The sequence below is a fragment of the Notamacropus eugenii genome, chromosome 1 (genome assembly GCF_028372415.1).
Source record: "Notamacropus eugenii isolate mMacEug1 chromosome 1, mMacEug1.pri_v2, whole genome shotgun sequence".
NCBI classification, from domain to species: domain Eukaryota; kingdom Metazoa; phylum Chordata; class Mammalia; order Diprotodontia; family Macropodidae; genus Notamacropus; species Notamacropus eugenii.
In genome coordinates, this window is record NC_092872.1 from 270,907,343 (window position 1) to 270,926,934 (window position 19,592).

General features: G+C 41.1%; 1 protein-coding gene across 2 annotated transcripts in view; it reads right to left on the reverse strand.

Annotated features, from left to right (window-relative positions):
- BICC1 (BicC family RNA binding protein 1) overlaps window positions 1-19,592 on the reverse strand; it is a 277,456-nt gene that overhangs the window by 124,751 nt on the left and 133,113 nt on the right. For both annotated transcript variants that reach the window (XM_072628910.1, XM_072628909.1), the window contains exon 3: window positions 19,057-19,126. In XM_072628910.1, the coding sequence (XP_072485011.1) occupies window positions 19,057-19,126 (70 nt within the window). The remainder of the gene's footprint in view (window positions 1-19,056; window positions 19,127-19,592) is intronic.

Genomic DNA, 19,592 nt, shown 5'->3' on the forward strand with positions numbered 1-19,592 from the left:
TCCTCCAGCAGTGCTGGTGAAAACCACACCAGTTGTGAGCAGCTCAGGATCCCCCAGCAGACCTGGTAAGAACCCCCAATGATGGTGAAGCATCCTAGCTTCCTGGTCCTCACCTGCTAAGGTCATGATCCTCCTGAAGTCCTTCTGCTCCGGGCCCATCCTCACTTCTTACAGTCTTCCCTTCTTTACCCACTCCTCTCTTTATATATGTTTTGTCTGTTGCTGACAAATACCTCATGTGCCTGGAAACTATTCCAAGGGCTTGTATCTCAATAAGGGAGCACTGGGACACTTTTACAGATGCCTTAGACCACGTTTCCCCCAGATTTGCTGTGCTTGCTAAATCATTCTACCACATTTTTCAGTATTATTTTACAGAAAATCCAGTCAAGATTACAGCAGTTGGTCAGTTGCTGGGGAACCAGAGAAAATCTCTGTACATACAGCCTTAACTGGGGAAAGAATAACAATGTTTTTCTGCCAAACAATTCAATACAACAAATATTTATTGAACCAGGTGCCAGGCTAGGCACTAGAGAAACACACACATAAGCATGCAAATACATGCATGTACACACACACATGCACACACACACAATTATCTTGTTTGGTATATACCTGTACATGATTCCTCCTACATAATGGAACCTCCTTTAGAGCAGAGACTTTCATTTCTTTAGTTCTATCTATTGCAGCACCTACCACAGGAGCATATGGTGGGCACTTTTAATAATGATTTATTGGTTGATGACTCATCCAGGCACAATAATCCAGTCATTTTTAAAATTTATTCTACCTTTTTGCCCCCAATAGTTCCCAAGCCACCACCTCTGCCATCATCATCATCACTAGTATTATTTAGAGAGGAGGAAACTTGAGTGACTTGTCCAGAGTCACCCAGCTGGTCTGGGGTCAGATGTAAACTCAAGTCTTCCTACCTCCATCCAGCACTCTACGGCACCCAGCTGCCTCTAGCATCTCTTATTCATTGCGTCCCTTCCCCTGCTCTGGACTACAAAATGAAAGGGCGGAATTAGATCACCTCCAGGTTCCCTGACACCACCAGATCTCGGATTCTGTTCTGATGACCACTACCTTATCAAGTGTGTCAGCCTCATGCCCTGGCTACTCTAACAGCTGTCTGACAAGTCTCCCTAAGTCCACTCTCACCCTTCTATTCCATCCTACCAACCACTGCCAGATTCATCTTCCTCAAATAGCAAGTGGATGGGATTCCACCAGCCAATCACCTTCAATGGCCATAGAATCAATGAATAAAATTCAGACTCCTTAGAGTGAGATTCATGGTCCTCCACAGCCTCACTACGTGATAACTACTCCCCCATCCTCCCTCTGACAATGACAGGGGCCTCTGGTACAGAAAGGTTCGCTCCTTCATGTATCTGGAATACACCTTCTTTCATCTCTCTCGACTCCAAGTCGGCTCCCATCGTATCCCCTCCCTGGAAGGCCTTTCTCCTTCTCTTCCTATCACAGAGCTATCCATTCCTCAGGACACTGTTCTAATCCTATGCCCTCCCTAGTACTTACTAACCAGGAGACTTAACTGGCTAATCCCCACATTTTACAAATGAGGCAACTGAGGCAAGGAGAAAGGAAGCAATTTGCCTAAGGTCTCAAAGGAAGCAAATGGTAGAGTAAGGATCTGAACCAGGCCCTTTGACTCTTGAATACTGTCCCAGATACTCCAGATTCCAGGACCAACACAAGCCACATGGCCAAAGGACAAGGCTCTTCTTCAAGTCCACAGCGGGGAAGGTTGGTTGGTTGTTTCCAAGTTGTTGTTTTTTTAGTTCAAAAAACATTTATTAAATGCTAACTGTGAATAAGGTTATCCATAAAAGTCTTACTCCAATATCTCATCAAGGTATGGAGGTGACCCCAGGCTTTTATAATATATTTTAAAATGTATTTTGTTAAATATTTCCCAATTACATTTAAAATTTTTAACATTCATTTTTCAAAATTTTGAGTTCCAAATTCCTTCTCTTTCTCTCCCCTACCCCTTGAGAAGGCAAGCAATGTGATACCAATTATACATATGACATCATGCAAAATGTATTTCCATTTTTGCCATGTTGCAAAACAATGCACGTACATACGCAACCCAAGAAAGTGAAAAAGTCTGCTTCCATCAGACTCAGAGCTCATCAGTTCTCCCTGGGGGTTGATAGTATTTTTCAACTTCGATCCTTTGGAACTGAATTGGATCTTTGTCTTGATCAGATTAGCCAAGTCTTTCACAGCCAATCATCCTTAACAATGTTGCTGTTACGGTGTGTACAGATCTCCTGGTTCTGCTCACTTCATTTTATATCAATTCACATGAGTCTTTCAAGGTTTTTCTGAAACCATCCCCTTCATCACTTCTTATAGCACAATAATATTCCACCATGATCATATACCACAACTTGCTCAGCCATTCACCAACTGATGGGCATCCTCTCAATTTCTAATTCTTTGCTACTACAAAAAGAATTGCTGCAAATATTTTTGTACAAATAGGTCCTTTTCCCTTTTTTATCTCTTTGGGATACAGACTCAGTAATGCTATTGCTGAGGCAAAGGGTATGCAATGTTTTATAGTCCTTTGGGCAGAGTTTCAAAGTGCTCTCTAGAAAGACTGAATTGCTTCACAACTCCAACACAGTGTATGTATCCCTGCTTTTCCACATCCCCTCCAGCATTTATTATTTTCCTTTTCTGTCATATTAACCAATTTGATAGGTGTGAAGTACCTCAGAGTTGTTTTAATTTGCATTTTTCTAACAAATAGTGATGTATTTTTTCATGAGACTATATAGCTTTGATTTCTTTGTCAGAAAATGGACTGCTGTCCTTTGACCACTTCTCAGTTGGGGAATGGCTCTGAGAAGAATGTTTTCATTTTCTTCAGTGAGCTAAGTGAAAAAGAAGGCATTTTAACTCTGCAGACCAAGCTCCTTCATTTACACAGACCACTATCGAAACAGCCAAGACAGTGAAGCCAAAGGGGTCCCTGAGTTAATTAACAGACTCTTAAACTGAAAATGTCCATTGTGGTTTAAAAAGATGAGTTGATCCATAGTAAGTGAAGACATTTTTCAGTGAGCCCTCCACTTTTATAAACAGGATTAACAAATTTGATTTAACTCTCCTTTCTTTCCACTAAGAAGGAAAAATAAAAACCTTCCCAAAGACAAAACGGAGAGAGGAGAACAGGAGGAAAAGAACTGAGGATACCACACCTGAAAGGCAGTGGAAGATGTTGGGAGAAGCAATGAATGTGGAGTGACAAGACCTGGGTTTGAATCCCAGATCAGTTAATTACCTCCTGCATGAGCCTGGGGAAATCACTTCTCCCTAATTTGGGTCTTACCTTCATATATGAAATAAAGGGGATGGGTTTTATTTGGAAAGTCCTCTGTGGCACCAGATCCCCTGATCCTATGGACGCTGTGTCCTGTGGACACCTGGAAGGCAAAGACATGCTCTGAACCTTATACTCATCTGTAACTAGGAAACCAAAACACCACAGGCTGCAGACAGGAAATGTAACTTAGAGATCATATGTGGAACTCTGGAGTCAGATGACCTGGATGCCAAAGCCTGCAACCATAATCTTCAGCAAGTCACTTAACTTTCCTCATCTGTAAAAGAAGAGGGTTGGACTTGACAGCCTTTGAGGTCCTGTCCACTGGTGGCCCTTTGATTCTGGGATCTGCAGCCACTTGCCCTGTCTTTCCAGAAAGACCAAGGAAGTGCATCCTTTTTATACTTTCAAATGTTTGTGAAACTTTTTTATTTGTGGAAAATATAAATTCACATCCCTCAAACGCTTCTTTCTATCATCTGTTAACACAGACACCACCACCCCCATCCCTGGCCAGCTAACCAGATAAAAACCTTCAAGTTATGGTTTGAGATGTGGGAAAACCCTGAGCTTTAGTAAAAATGACAGTGAACTGAGCACTTTAAGGCCAGCAGGGCATCTTCTTCACAACTAACCCGGGAGGGGAGAGTCTACAAATAATAATGCACTCCTTGGACAGATGAGGATGGAAGGTGAATTAGCTTCGAACTCAAAAGAATTTACAACCAGAAGGAACCTAAGTCCAACTCCGTCACTTAACAAAAGGTGATGCTTTGTAGAAAACTGAGAACAAATAAAATAAAAAAGGGGGGATGCTGAAGAAGCTTGGACCAACAGACTGGAACTCCCCATGAGTTCACAGCTAGTAAGTTTAAATGATAACAGGATTAGAAAGGAGCACAACATATCCCACACCTAGTTCAAGTCTTGGCACACAGTAGACACTTAATAAAAGGATTGAGGTAAAGATGCGATTAGATCCTTCTTTGTTTTAGGTTAGGACAGCATGCCTACTATACTCCAGAAGTGTCCTTACTATCACTGACTAGGGAAGAGAAGGTGGCTCTTCATGTTTGTCACAACCTTAATATCTACAGATAAATATGTTGGTTATTACCAGACCATGACCAGGAATTCTTCTAAATGGAGTAAGAAACATGGTGAATGGGTGCAGGTGATACAAAAGATGGTCTCACCTCTGGTGTAGTCACACCAAGAGAAGCATCAGCCTACCACCCCATGAAGATCACCAGAACTCCAAAGGGAAGACGTGCAGGGAAGACAGTTATTGCCTGGGATTGGGGAGTCTCTATACCATACAAGGTAGATGAGAGTGGTACAAGACACTGTGATATCCATCTCCAGGCTATGATAGAGAAGAATTTGTCCTGCCTTCATCTGTCTGACAGCAAGTACCCCATCACCATGTTAGCACTCTGGGACAAAGCTCCAGTAGCCCATCCCTGGTTGTGGAGCACAAGTTAGTACCAAAACTGGTAGACAATCTTGACAATAAGCCACAACTCTGACTTCAATTGAAGTCAATTAATGAGACCATTTCATGAAAAACATAGAAAACATAGCTGGTAAAAGCTGGCACTGCAGGCAAACTTGAAGAAAAACATTTCATAGTTATTGATAAACCTACAAACAAATGCTCAGTTTTGCCACTTTTCTGCTCTCCCTCCAGTGATGAGTTGCAAGACAAAGAAACAGAAGAAAGAAAAGTAGCACATCCCCAGGAGACTAGGAAAATGTAGTGCAGCTCTCTTCAGTCTTCCATGGATACAGGTGGATCCAAATACAGCAGGGAGAGATGGGCACAAGCCATCTAGTACACCCACTTAGCTGCATCCTCACCCCAACTCTATCAGAGGTTCTCAAATGGACTCCACTTACAGATTTCAAGGGGTCCATGAATTTGGATGGGGGGGAAATGTCATCTTTATTTTCACTAACCTTTGGTTTTCTTTGTAATCCTATATGTTTTGTTTTATGCATTTAAAAACCTGACTCTGAGAATGGGTCCCTGGGATTCACCAAACTGTCAAAGGGGCCATGATGCTAAAATGGTAAAGAACTCCTCTTCATCATGGACCACCCAAAACCCCAGACCAACAGGAAGTGGGAGAGCTGTCAGTCCCCAGCCCTGAAGTCATAGCCAGAGTCCTGGAGAGTGGCTGGACAAGCCTGATTGGAGAAACTGTAGCACAGAGAGGTGAAGATAATACTAAACCCAGGTCAAGGGACCTGGATTCAAATCCTAATTCTGCTACTTATGATCTGTGTATCTTAAGGCAAAGTCACTCTCTCTCTCAGATTTAATTCCCCATCCCCTACCTGATGGGAGGAACCAGAGGGAAAAAATCAGAGTGCTGATCAATAAAGAAGAGTCCTAACGAAGCAAGTTTCCTGCCAACACAGGAACACAGAGGTGATGGACTTGAGGTGCAGAAGAGATAATGTTTTTGGACATGAAAACTATGGGAATTTGTTTTGCCTGATGGTGCACATTGATTACAAGGGTTTCTTCTTTTTTTCATGGAGAAAGGAGATAGGAGGAAAGAAAATAAATGGCTATTAATAGGGGGAATAGCAAGTTCTTTTTTTTTTTTTCGATGAAAGAGCAGAAGAAGCTCAGCATCTTTGCAACCTCATGTGCGGAGGGCCTTCCAGTGTAAAGAAAGAAGATGTCTGATGAGCAGATGCAAAATGCTGGTTTTTTCCTCATCTTGTAGATAGATGTCTCTCACTTTGGATCCTTCAGGTATCCAGGGACATCTAGCTAAGTGGACCTCTGTCGCCCTCTACAGGGCCTTGTGCCAAATAATAACAGGAGTCATTTCTACAGCAACTAAGGTTAGGATCTTATTATTAGAATCAGAAGGCATCACGGGATACTAGTTTGAGAGCTAGAAGGAGCCTTTGATGCCTTCCAGTCCAGCCCCCTGTTTTGCTTTTGATAGACCCAACAGAAAGACGGACTCCTGCTGATATAGCATCTGTGAAATGGGCACGTCCACAGCCTTCACTGGACTATGTCACAAAAACCCTGAAGAGGCTCACATCCCTGTCAGGTCCTCAACGAGATCAATGGCCTGACCCTGCTCAGGCCCCTAAACCAGGCAGAATTTTTACAATGAAACTCTTAAAATTTGTTGACTCTACAATCTTCACCAATTCTGTTACTGAATTGTTATTCTTATTAAATATATTGCTATCCTTGCCCCATGTGGATTTCTCTGTTAATATGGCAATAAAAACTTGTAGAAAATCAAGACAGGGCTGGTTCCATGACTCAGGAGAAAGAAGGCAGGGGAGAAGTTGGAGATACATATTCCCTTTTTTAACCCCAGGTAGACAAAGGAGACACAACTTTCTTTAGGAAGAAGCTAAGAGGAGAGAAGGTTGGACGATTCCAAGAAGTTATGCAAAGAGGAAAAGAAGGGATGACTAGAAAGCAAACAGCAGACCAAGAGGTGAGCTAGAGTGGCTGCCCTGGCAAGAGACTAGACTTCTAACATCATATAAATGAACATCTGCTCCCTTCTTTGCAAAAGGAACTGGCTGACTCCAAATCACTCAGAGGGGACCAAGATCTTCAGAAGTTGGCCAATCCAATCCCTTCATTTGTTTAGTTCACAAAAACAGTGAATACAGTGGGGCCAACTAAAAGCAGGCAGTCTGCTGCTCCTCTAACTCACCGCCTCTTCCGAGGAAACAATGGTCTCATTTTATAGATGAGTAAACTCAGGCCTAGAAAGTATAAATGTCCTGGTCCAGACTTCAGAGCCAGGGCGTAACCACATGGTCCACAGAGCTCCCAAGTAATTTAAAACCGAGAGGACTTTGCAGCTATAACAGGGAGCTTTTTCCACAACAACGCTGAGAGAGTCAAGGAGGAGGATAACGAAGATGGACAATTCTTTGTTGCCTTAAAGTTCTGCTAAGCCTTTTATTCAACACATTAGCCTAAAAACAACCCTGCATGGTGGGCACTACTCCATTTTACAGATAAGGAAATAGAGGCACAAACAGATGCAAAGCCACAAAGCTAATAAGTGTCAGGATATGGGTCAGGACCTGGGTTATGTAAATCAAGTCTTCTGGTAACAGGTCCAGCACTCTATCCACCTCACCACTTCCAACCGCTGCTTTCCCTATTTTACAGATGAGGAAACTGAGGCTCAGAGAGATATAAAAGGCAAATTTCACATCAGCCAAGAGGTAATGCTTCCTTCAGTTGAACATTTCCATTCTTGGCTTTTGATTGAAGCCACCCCCTCCCCAGTTTCTCCTCCCCCACAACAGTCTGGTCAAATGAATTGTCATGGCCAATATGCCCAGCAGAAATTCTTCTGCCCCAGTCAAATGCAAAGGGACAATTCCTAAGATTGCTGTTTTCCAAGGGCTTCATTTATGAAGCATAACTCCAAGCCTTTCCTAACATGTTCTGGGGCTTCCTCTCAGACCAAGCTGCCTGGTCTAATGACAAACCCAGAGAGCAGTGCTTCCTGCTAAAAATCTATGAGCAAATAAGCCACTAATGACCAGCTAATGTGGTTTGCGGCCATGAATTTGAAACATGAAATATTCACACGGCTAATTGTGGTTTTCATTCCCTAATTGTTCAGCGCTGACTTCTGCTGAGAAGAAACCAAATTCTTCAAGGTTATCTTTGGAAGGAGCAAAGCCAAAGCTTGGGAGCCAACTCACTGGCCTCCTTCAGTTTTGGTGGATTTCCATGGGTCATGGATTATGTGTAAATGGAGTCCAATTTCTGACAAGCCATAGAAGGAACTGACAACAATGTTCACTGAAATGAATACCAGGTCGAAGACCACAATGATGCTATTTCAACCCAACTCACTTCAGCAAAAATTGATCAAACACCTAGAATCTGGTACACAGTGGACATTTAATAAAAGCTTATTGATCAACTGATTGCTATGTGCCAGGTGTCTGGAATGCAAAAGACAAAAATGGCTTTAAGTTTACTTTTTTCTGCCCTGGTCTAGGTGAGTGAATCTCTTCACTGTCTCTTCAACATGGTGTGGCATATCAGAAAGGATACTAAATTTAGAAATTTGGAAAAACTGAATTCAAAGCTCATTCATGCTACTAAGAACCTATGTTACCTTGGATAAGTCACTTCCTTTTCTGGAATCAAAGAACTGTGAATTTAAAGCTGGAGATAACCTTGGAAGTGACAGGGTCTCAAACTTCCCCTACGCCCACCGCCATTTTATAGAAGCCCAAAAGGTGAAATGACTGGCCTCCTGCCTCAACTGAAACTGTTCCCTCCCAGGTGACCAAAGAGATTGTCATTGCCCAATCTAATGGCTCCTTCTCAATACTCACCCTTCTTGGCTTCTCAGCAGCATCTGACATTGTGACCACCATGTCCTTCCAGGTAAGCTCTTTCACTGGACTTCCTTATTTCTCTCTTGGGTACCACCAACCTTGGTACCACAGTCAAGTCTTTCTCTTTGCATTCAAATCCATCTCTCCATTTATAGGCCCTCACACCTCTTACCTGGACAAGAACCTTCTAACTAGGCTCCCTGAATCTCCAATCCACCCTCCACACAACTTCCAAGGGATATTCCAATGATCTGATGATGTCAGCCCCTGTGATCCCCTGCAAAAATTCCAATCCCTCCCTACTACCTTAAAGACAAGGAGTTGTCTTTTGGACATATGGAGTTTAATATTTCTACTAAATATCAAGTTCAAGATGCAAGATTGGAGGTCAGCAGAGAGCCTGGGCAGAAGACTAGAGTCTGAGAATTACCAGCATATCAATATTAAATCCACAGGAGCTGAATTGCTGAAATACATTGGAATGTAATAGAATTCCCTTGAGGGCAAAGAGTCTTCCACTCTAGTCTTGTACAGGGGCTCCCTTAGTACAGTACCTGGTACATAATAAACACTTGTGATCAACTGAGTGATTCTGGTCTTTCTAACAGACCCACTTCTCACTTGTGGAATAAGAAAAGTAGGAATAGATGATTTCTAATACATCTCCTAGCTCTAAAACTATGACACTATGACTGCCAGGAAGTTGAATCTATTCGGGTCAGAGTTTCAGGCCCACCCAGAAGCAGACTGGAATTCAAACTCAAGAAACAATTTCTAATATGAATTCCCCCCTCAGGGATCCTGTGGGTTAAAGCCCAGACTTTGCAAAGCCCTCCAGACCAAGCCTCGCTCCAACCCTCCCATTCCCATCCCACCCAGAACCACTGGGAAAGTTTGACTGTCCTCCTGTCCCATGAATGAAAGGAGCCTCACTCTCATCCCAATTTTTTGCTTACAGAAAGATGTTAAAAGATTAACTACAAAGCTTTGTGTAAAGGAGATGTGGTCCAGCAACGGCTTTAGTCCTCAAACCCTCAAACCACCTCAGGGAATAGGAAATTTTCCCATAAAGTAGGAAAACAAGAGAGGCAGTCAAAAGGTGTAGGGGGACAGGCATGGTAGTGGGGGGATGAGGTGAAGGCTGGGTACAGGGGCTGGGGGAGGTGAGGTGAAGATGTCCTGACAGTTCTGCTTTACTGATGGTATCTTACCAAAAATACTAAAGTATCTTGGAATTCTGGTAACTCTTGTTTACTCTGGATAGAGAGAGGGAGTGAGGGAAGAAGAGGGGAAGGAGAAAGAGAGAGGGAAAGAAGGGAGAGAGAGAAGAACGGGGTGGGAAGAGAGAAAGAATAAGAATACAGGACCAAGCCTCTCTCAAACACAAGCATGTGAAATAGCCCATCCAATGACACATATGTCTGGGCCAATCCTTATAGAAGAGAATGCACTGCATTTGAGGTCAGTAAGGTTTGAGTTTGACTCTTATCTCATACTTGCCTAGCTCGGTGACCCTTGGCAAGTCACTAAGCAAATGAGGCTCAGTTTCCAAATCGGGAAAATGAACACAATTTTACAATTACCTGATAGAGTGTTCAAACATCATAATACCTGTTGGTTGTTTGAAGTCAGAAGATCCAGTTTCAAATCCCAGCTTTGCCAATGACTGTTCATGTGACCTCTGGTAAAACACTCACTTTTCTGCGTCTCTATTTTATCAATAAAATAAGGGGGTTGAACTAGAAGATCTCCAAAGATCCTTTCAGTTCTAAAATTATGATCCTATGATCTCTTTTCCTAAATAAAATAATACACACAAAGTGATTTGCAGACCACAGTGTGGTATGGTGAAAAGATCAAAAGATTTAGAATCAAGGACCTGAATTCAAATCCTCCTTCACTTACCTATGTTACTATTAATCTGTCTTGGTCTCGGTTTCCTCATCTGAAAAATGAGGGAGTTGAACCATAGGGTCTCTAGGGTCTCTTCGGGCTTTTAATCTACGATTCTATGATCCTAACACCACTCTGATTTTTTTGATTTTTTTGTTTAACTCTTAATTGAGAGACCCTCTGTGGGACCACACACAAGTCATTTTCCCCTCTCTTCTCTCTACTTCCTTACTTGTAAGAGGAAGATCTTACGTATAAGATTTGTCATCTCTAAGGTCCCTTCTCACTCCAAAATCTTAAGAATCAGAGAGCAGGTTAATTGGAGACTTTCCACTCACAGTTTAGACAAGATCAGGATCCAGCTGAAATTTACCCAAGTCCATCCACAAAGAAAAGTCTGCTCAGTAAATAGTATCAAGAAGATTATATGAGAATCAGCGACCTTGCTAAAAGGGAAGGGAACTTGGAGAAGCAGCTCAGACACACCAATCTTGGAGATTTTCATTACCCATCTATCTTATCTGTTAATTAAAGTTGAGTTGGCAGGACTTCACCTTGGCAACTGCAGGGAATCATGTTCAAATTCACTGTTCTCTTATAAGTAATAAAACTATTTCTTTCCAAATATGCCATGATTTAGTTTTGTCTTTTTTTTTTTTTTTTACAATTTCAAGCCAAGAAAGCATCACCCCATTTTGTCTACATTATAAGGCTTCACTGTGCTTTACTGATGGAAGCATTATCATGTCAAAGTTATGTGTAACATGTCTTCTTTTCTATTAAAGTGTCATTTGAGGATAGAAACGCCAAGAATTATATAAGAATTAAGAGAATGAACTGGAAACAAAGTAGATGTCTTTCCATTGGGAAAGAGCTAAACAAACTGTGGTATGTGAATGTAATTGTAGGATAGTAATATACTGTAAAAATGACAAATGTGATAACCATGGAGAAACCTAGAAGGACTTAGATGATCTGATACAAAATGAAATAAGTTGGGCCAACGAAACAATAGACACAACGACTACAACAATGCTAATGGTAAAAATAATCACTAAATAATAAATGCAGTAACAACAATGTGGATGGAAAGAACCATCACAAAACACACACGATGACTACAAGCATGTAGATGGTAAGAACAATCACTAAATAACAGATACAATGACAACAGTGCTGTTGTTGTTGTCCTTTGTTTTCAAAGAGGACCAAAATGACATCACCACGATAAAGTCTGTTGAGAACACTATGGAAGTGTTCAGCCCCTCTCTCTAGGATCATGTCTTGTCACTAATCAATGTGGCTCCATCAGCACTGAGTAGTCTACAAAATCCAGCAGACCTGAAAGAACTGCTCTTGTTGCAAGAGAACTCAACAGGTATCACATCCAAATTGCAGCCCTGAGCGGAACAAGGTTGACAAAGGAAGGCCAGATTACTGAAGTTGGAGCTGGATACATCTTTTTCTGGAGCAGGCACAGTAAAGGGGAGCTCTGTGAAGCTGGTGGGTTTTGACAACGATGTAAATGAAAGAACAATCAAAAACAGACACAACGACTACAACCATGTAAATGGAAAGAACAATCACTAAATAACCAAAAGTGAATGCTGCGAAATGACAAAGAACAAATCTGGTCCCAAACATGAAAAGATGCTCTAAGCCCTTCCATTTATAGGAGTAGAGGTCCAAAGGTGTAGATCACTCAGCACAGCATAATTGCGGACTTTTTCAAGGTTCTGATCAGTTTTGCTAATTTTTCTTTTATTTTTCTCCTTAAAATAAATCATAAATTTTAAAATAGATATTATGTGTTAGATGGGATAGGATGGGGAGGGAAGAGTGGTCCTAAGAGAAAGCATGGTGACATTAAAAAAAGAATTCAATTAAAATGAATATTAAAATCAAGGAGTATAAAAATATTTTAATATACATAAAATAAAAAGGGAAAGAACAAATAGGATAGTGTTGTTACTACCTTCACAATTAATGTGCACCTAAAATAATCCATAATGGAAGCTCATGGTTTCATACACAGTCTTCTTTTTTGTTACTCTTTATACATGGAAATGTTCATGTTTGGTGAAGATTATTAAATTCAAAGTAAAAAAAGAAAATTTAGATTAAAAAAAAACAGAGGCAGATCAGTTTCATACTGGTCAGAGTACTGGACTCAGAGGACCTGTCTTTGAAGATCTACTATGGAGCCCTAGGAGAATCACCCAACACCTTTCTGGGACTCATTATTTTCTCTCATTTGCAAAACAGAGGTGATAATATACCTTAGAGTTTTGTTACGAGGATCAAATAATAATACATATAAAGCAAAAATCATCATCATTTACATCATATATATAAATGTTTTTGCAAAAGTGCTAGAAGAATATTAGATTATTGTTAATAATTATTATTGTTTACATATTTATATTTCTTTCACCAGATTCTTTTTTTTAAATTACTTCATAATGACTTTCTCTTATTAAAAGTATTCAGTTCCCGAAATTCATGTCTATTTAGATGAACCACAACTTGTCTGTAACTCAGGAGACAGAACCTAGGAGATTCCTGGGGTTCAGGTCAAGTGACCTGTCCTGAGTCACACATCTATTAGAAACTTTCCTAAGACTATGCCACGTTGCTCCCTCTGCAGAAATAAATTAAAATTTTATCTACCATGATAGGTTCTGATAAGAAAACATTTTTTTTCTTTTATCAAAACTAAACTATTTCTGAATTTTAGACATTAGAAAAAGTTTTTCAGATCCCTCCACCTACAGTCAATGGAATAAGTCAATATCTGTTCTAGCACTTCTTACCTATGGTAGATGACAAAGACCCTCCAAATCTTAAATGAACTTAGCCACTCACTGTGGGACCTGGAACAAATCATTTCAGTTCTCTTGGTTGTATCTTCCTCATCAGCAAAATGAGACAGTTGGACAAGATGCAGCCAAAGGTCCCTTCTTCTTCAAAACCCTACTATATATTAAGTGAGAGGGTTTGCATAGATCATAGGTTTAAAGCTAGAGAGAGGCTTAGCAGTCACCAAGTCTAACATCCCCATTTCACAGAGGCAGAAGTCAAGGCTCAGAAAGGATCAAGGACTCACCCCGGGGTTACCAAGGTCTTATGTAGCAAAGCTAAGATTTGACCCCCCAAAGCCAGCTGTGTACTACACTTTGCTGTTCTCTTGTGTTGGGCTAGAGGGTCAACAAGCTGAGCCGGCCCGATGGCCCAGTGGATAGAGTGCTAACTTTCTGACTCAGTCCCACTTATTTCATTGCTTATTGTGCAATACTGCCTCCTGTCTTGTGACATGTCCCCCAAATCAAATCAAAAAGCCATGACTCAGTGAAAGTTCATCACTGGCTTACTAGAAAAACTCCCAACCAATGTCCCATCAATGTTAATAGGTCAATAGACTTATCAGTCTCCTATCTAACAAGGACTTATCAAGTGCCTCCTATGGGCAAGGTAATGACCTAAACAGGGAAAGACATAGTTAATTTCCTACTATTTTCAATTCAATTAGCAAAACAAAGGAGAAAAGTGATACTACCAGAAACTACCTCTTCTAACCCAAAAGAAGACCATGGTCTTTTCTCCACTAAAGCCGACAATCATTCTGGGTCATATCATTCAGTCTACGGATGATTCAGGCCTTTTGCTTCTCATCCTACCAGTTACTAGACATCTCCCAAGCTTTTCTTTTAGAGAGAAAAACCTCCTATCAGTCCAATATACCAGAGAAGCAGATCCATTGCACTAAAATGAGGACACAACATGGCCCAGAAGAAAAAGGACTGATCTTGTACTCAAACCTGGAGGAAAAGTCACTCGGTCTGGGACCCCCTAGAAGCCACTTAACTTCTCTTGGCCTCAATGTTTCCTTCTGTCAAATGGGAATAATAATATGTCTTGTGTGTACCTCAGGGGGTGGAGTGGTTACCGAGATCAGACGAGATGGTGTATAGAAAGTGCCATGTGAGCCTACTAATGATGCAAGACTGGCAGTGGGGAATGCTGTTATTTTTACTAGATGTCAATACAGAGTAAGTGAGGCTGATACTGGTAGGGCAGGGGGAGAAGTCTACCTACTGGTTCATTGCTTCTTTGAAAGTAGGCTTACGCAAGCAAGCTTTATGAATCCTGACACAAGAAAAAAAACAAGACTGCAGTTCAGGACAATCCCATAGGTACTGGACATCTCATGACCTGGGTTTGAGGATTACCTATGGATTCTGAGTATGCATACCACTGAAAAACCCCTAGAAAAACAAAGAATTGAACTACTGTTCAAGACCTGAGTAGAGCCCCCTAAATACAGCTTCCTCCACTGCTCTCTTGAATAACATTTGGGGAAAATAACCTTTGGGGCTTAGGAATTGAGACTTTCTCAATGGAGGGAAAAAAGAGAAAAAAGTCAGTTTCACCAGCCCCCCGCCCCCTCCAATCTTCCCCCTAGCATATTCCTTCCATCTTTCCTGAATGCAAATACCAGACAAGCAAATTTCATCTCTGGATTGCACCTTTCCTAAAATACAGGAATTAGACATGAGGGATGCCTGCCAAGAGCCGTCTGAATCCATAGTGTCAGCTTTAAGGAGTGCAGCTGCACAGTTAAGTAATAAGGCTGGCCCTGATGAATTTGGGATTGTAAATGCCCCTGGGACTGACTTTTGTCTTTTTTTTTTTTTTTTTTTGGCACATTTCAGTCATCATACAGCACCGTGTACATTCACAGTACTACCTACATACTAAGAAAAAAGCCACGTCTCTGGGCCTGGGGCCAGCGGGGGCCAGTCCGAAGGAGCAAGGCCAGAAGTTAACTTTTACCATATGTGCAGAAGACTACTGCCCTCAAATGCACTGCTGAGATCCTCTCCCTGCTGGGACAGAACCGATCACGAACAAGGCCGAGCTCCGTGTGTCGGAGCCGGAGCCGGAGCCGCAACGTCAGCCCTTCCACAAATGCGGCCCAGCATCTTCACATCCTGAAAACAATGTTTTCATGTCATCTGAGCAACAAATTCAGTCAGTTCTCGGCCTTCTGTGCTACTGGAGGAAAAGAAAGTCAAGCTGAGCTGAAAGAATGGAGACTGTCACAATCATCTGAAATTACTGAGAGAGGATTTTCTCATCACTTATCTAATGATTTTTGTTATGTTGTTTTATTGTTCAGTCCTGTCTGACTCTAGGTGTCCAATTGGGGTTTTCTTGACAAAGATAAAGGCAATTTCTTTCTCCAGTGACTTCTTAGGTGACTTGCCCAGGGTCACATGACTAGTAAGTGTCTGAGGTCAGATTTGAACTCAGGTCTTCCTGATTCCAGGCCCAGCCCTCTAGTCACAGCAACACCTAGCTGCCCTCACTTTTATTAACCTAATACTGAATTGAAAAGAGAATGGGATATAGTGGAGAGGAGAGTTGCATTTGGAGATAGGAAGACTTGGGTTCAAATGCCACCCCTAGCAGATAGCAGCTGCATGATCTGGGATATCAGTCACTATGTCTGTGAGCCTAAGACCATACAGAGATGAAAGAGGCCTCCTGAGGTCACTGATTCCAACACTCTCATGTTACAAATGAGGCTACTGAGGCTCAAGGGAGGCTGTTACTTAGCCAGTGTCAACAGCAAGGGAGCAAACATCAGAGGTGGGATTTGAACCCAGGGACTCTGGACCTCAAATCTATGTTCCTTTTGCTGTCCCATGCTTACTCCTTTACAGATTATCTATTGAGTCATCTATTGTAGTCTGCCTTGATGAGGGGCATTCCCATACTAAGAGTTCCTTATGTGGATAAAACTATAGTATCCTTTTCAAATAGAGTTATCATTGTGCCCTGAGCAAAGAAAGGGAGAGTAGGATGAGAACTGGTCTTGGAGTCAATAAGACCTAGGTTCCAATCTAGCCTCAGACACCTAGTAGCTCTGTGACCCTGAGCAAGTCAATAAACATCTCTCACCCTCAGCTTCCTCATCTGTTAAATGGGGATAATAATAGCACCTACCTCCTAGGTTATTTGAGAAGAAAATGAGATGATATCTGTAAAGTGCTTTTGGGAAATTTAAGTAAAAAATAAGTTATTATTGTTATGTTGTTTTTATTATTGTTGTTATTATCCCTACCTAAGTGGAATAGTAAAACAGGTGTGGGGAACCTGCAGCCTCAAGGCCACATGTGGCCTTCTAGGTCCTCAAGTGCAGCCCTTTGACTGAGTCCAAGTTTTACAGAACAAATTCTTTCATTAAGGGGATTTGTTTTGTGAAGTTTGCATTACAGCTATGGCATAATAGGGCAGGGAAACATTATCTTCAGAGTTTGAACATTCGGTTTCAGGTCCTGGCTAGAAAAGTCAATGTTTCCTTGCAAAACTGAGGATAATCATACCTGTATTTGTAGTATTGTGGTTAGGAAGACCCTAGGAAGCCCAAAAGCTCTCTAGAACTAGGAGTGCAATGGTGATTCAGATTCAGGAAAGGACAAAATGGAAGATACTTGAGAAGTCCCTTAAGGGACTGGCAGGAGATTTTAAATCTACCACAGATGACACATAAAGTACGTGATTCACAGGGGCTCAGTCAAGGGCCAACTTTTTTTTATTGACACCTTCTGTGTTGTGGGGGAGGGGCATTGTTTTTATTTAACATCCATCACTTCCTTCACACTGATCCCTGCCTGACCACAGTGAAAAAGTTAAGTAAAACTGACCAACCAAGGAACCACATATGACAGCAATGCAACATAGTACACCCATAGGCCACCACCTCTCTACCGAGCGGAGGCTTTTATGTACTGCTACATTTATCAAATCTCCTTATGGAATTTAAAAGCATCATTTCCAAGGCCTTTTATCACCACTAAAGAGCACCAGGCATGAGTTTCCACAAGATTCCATTCTATCCATGGGCTGGTACAGACACTCAATCAACAGATTCAATTTAATCCAACTCAGCAAACATCTGTTGTCAACATAGTTGTAATAAAGGATTGCCACCTTCTAGCTGGTGGACATTATGGACCCAGGTAAAAAGAGGCAACCATTACAAACCTCATAACAGGTGCCCCAAAAATCTCTAAGATCTCAAATCTTCAAACTGAATTAGGACTTTTGGGATACCCTGTACAATCAGATTTCCAAGATAAAGGCAGAACAAGAAATAAATAAAAAATCACTCGGAAAATTATACTGATGAATTATATTGATATTTAGTGGTGAGAGATTAAGGAAAAGCAATAAATCCAAGACCTTAGGAGGAAAGGGGGAAACAGAACTATTCTTAAAAGAGCTATGCTTCACTTGGAAATTTGTTGTTAACCTTTTTTTCCACTCCAAATTTCACAGAAGGCACAAAGATTAAAGAAAAACGTAAATCAAAATTCCTTTGCACAGAATGAGCTGGGACCAAAGCCTTCATTTGAAAAAGAGTTCCCACCCATCCCCATCCCCCACCCCACTCACCTCCTGGCAATCTATAGCAAAGATAAATACTGCAAAATAAATGAAGGAAAGAGAAAAATAGCAGAGATTTCCTCCACTGTGGGATACTTCATAGGCTCATGGGGTCATGGATTGGGGGATGAAAGGGATCTCCAAGGTCATCTGGTCTAACCAACACACTCTGAAGTTGAAGAAAATGAAGCATGTGATTATGTAACTTGTCCAAGGTCATAGAGAAAATAAGGAACAGAGACTGGATTTGCACCCAGGTCTCCTGACTCCAAATCAAGCACTCTTTGCACTGTCTCGCAATCTCCTTTGCAGACACTGGATGTAAATACATCCTCTCCCTAACCCGCCCTAAACAACATCTATCACAGAGTCCTAGGAGATTACAAGGCAGAAAAACAGATGACCAGGAAGAAAATGCCAGACGTTTCTAATCCCCCTTTCAATGATGAAGGGTAAGAGACACACCCAGAAAGGAAAATTGGAGTAAATTAATTCCTTCGGCCTATATCCCCGTGGGGAAGAGAGAGCTTTCTTAAGTCTCCATGATTCCTGAAATCATACCTTTGCTTTCTGTGATTTTCAAGCAGGAAACATATGGAGGACACAGGAGAAGGTCATATATTTAAATGAGCCATATTAATTTGCAGAAAATACCTAAAAATCCTCACCTCTAGTTAGGCAAACTCCAAACTACCACAGTCACTTGGCATCATGAGATTCCATAAAAATAGTAGTCTAAACAAATATAACTGTTGTATGTGATGAAAATTAGGGGGGAAATGGAGCGTGCTCTCTTAAATTACTGTAATCCCAAATAAACAAAAGTCTTCCAGTGTCTAAACTGACTTCCTGGTAAAAGGGTAGAAACAAGTGTTAGGTAATTAAAGGAAGGTGATAGACCAACTACAAAATTAGTCATTTCTATGTCTTGGTTCATCAAAATCAGCAATCTTCCCCTGAATAGAAAGACATACCTTTCTTAGATTTTGCTCCAATCTTTAGCTTTGATGGCCAGGCAATCTGTGTATTTGTCTCTTCCATGATCTGTGAAAAGAAAATAAATCTCAATTGAATTAAGTGTTTAAAAAGGAATAATAACATAGCATATCTATAGAGCTTTAAGGTTTGCAAAGTCCTTTACAAACAGTATCTCATTTTATCCTCATAAAAATTCTAGAAGTGCTATTATTATCCCCATTTTACAGATGAGGAAATCGAGAAAGAAGTTAAGTGACTTGCTCAGGGTCATAAAACTAGAGTCCAAGACCATTTTAAATAAGGCCGTTGGTCTCCAGGTCTAGTGTTCTATCTACTATACCACCTACTTATATTTAGAGATGAGGATTTTTTCTAGTTTAAATTTCTGACTTTATGAGGACCCAAAATGAACTGACCTTTCTTGAAATAACCTAATAAACCTATTTGGAGAAGAAGAAAGAAGAAAAAGAAATCATCAGCAGATTTGTTATTCCAAGACTTTGACACCATTACAAGCATCTGTGGGCCTATC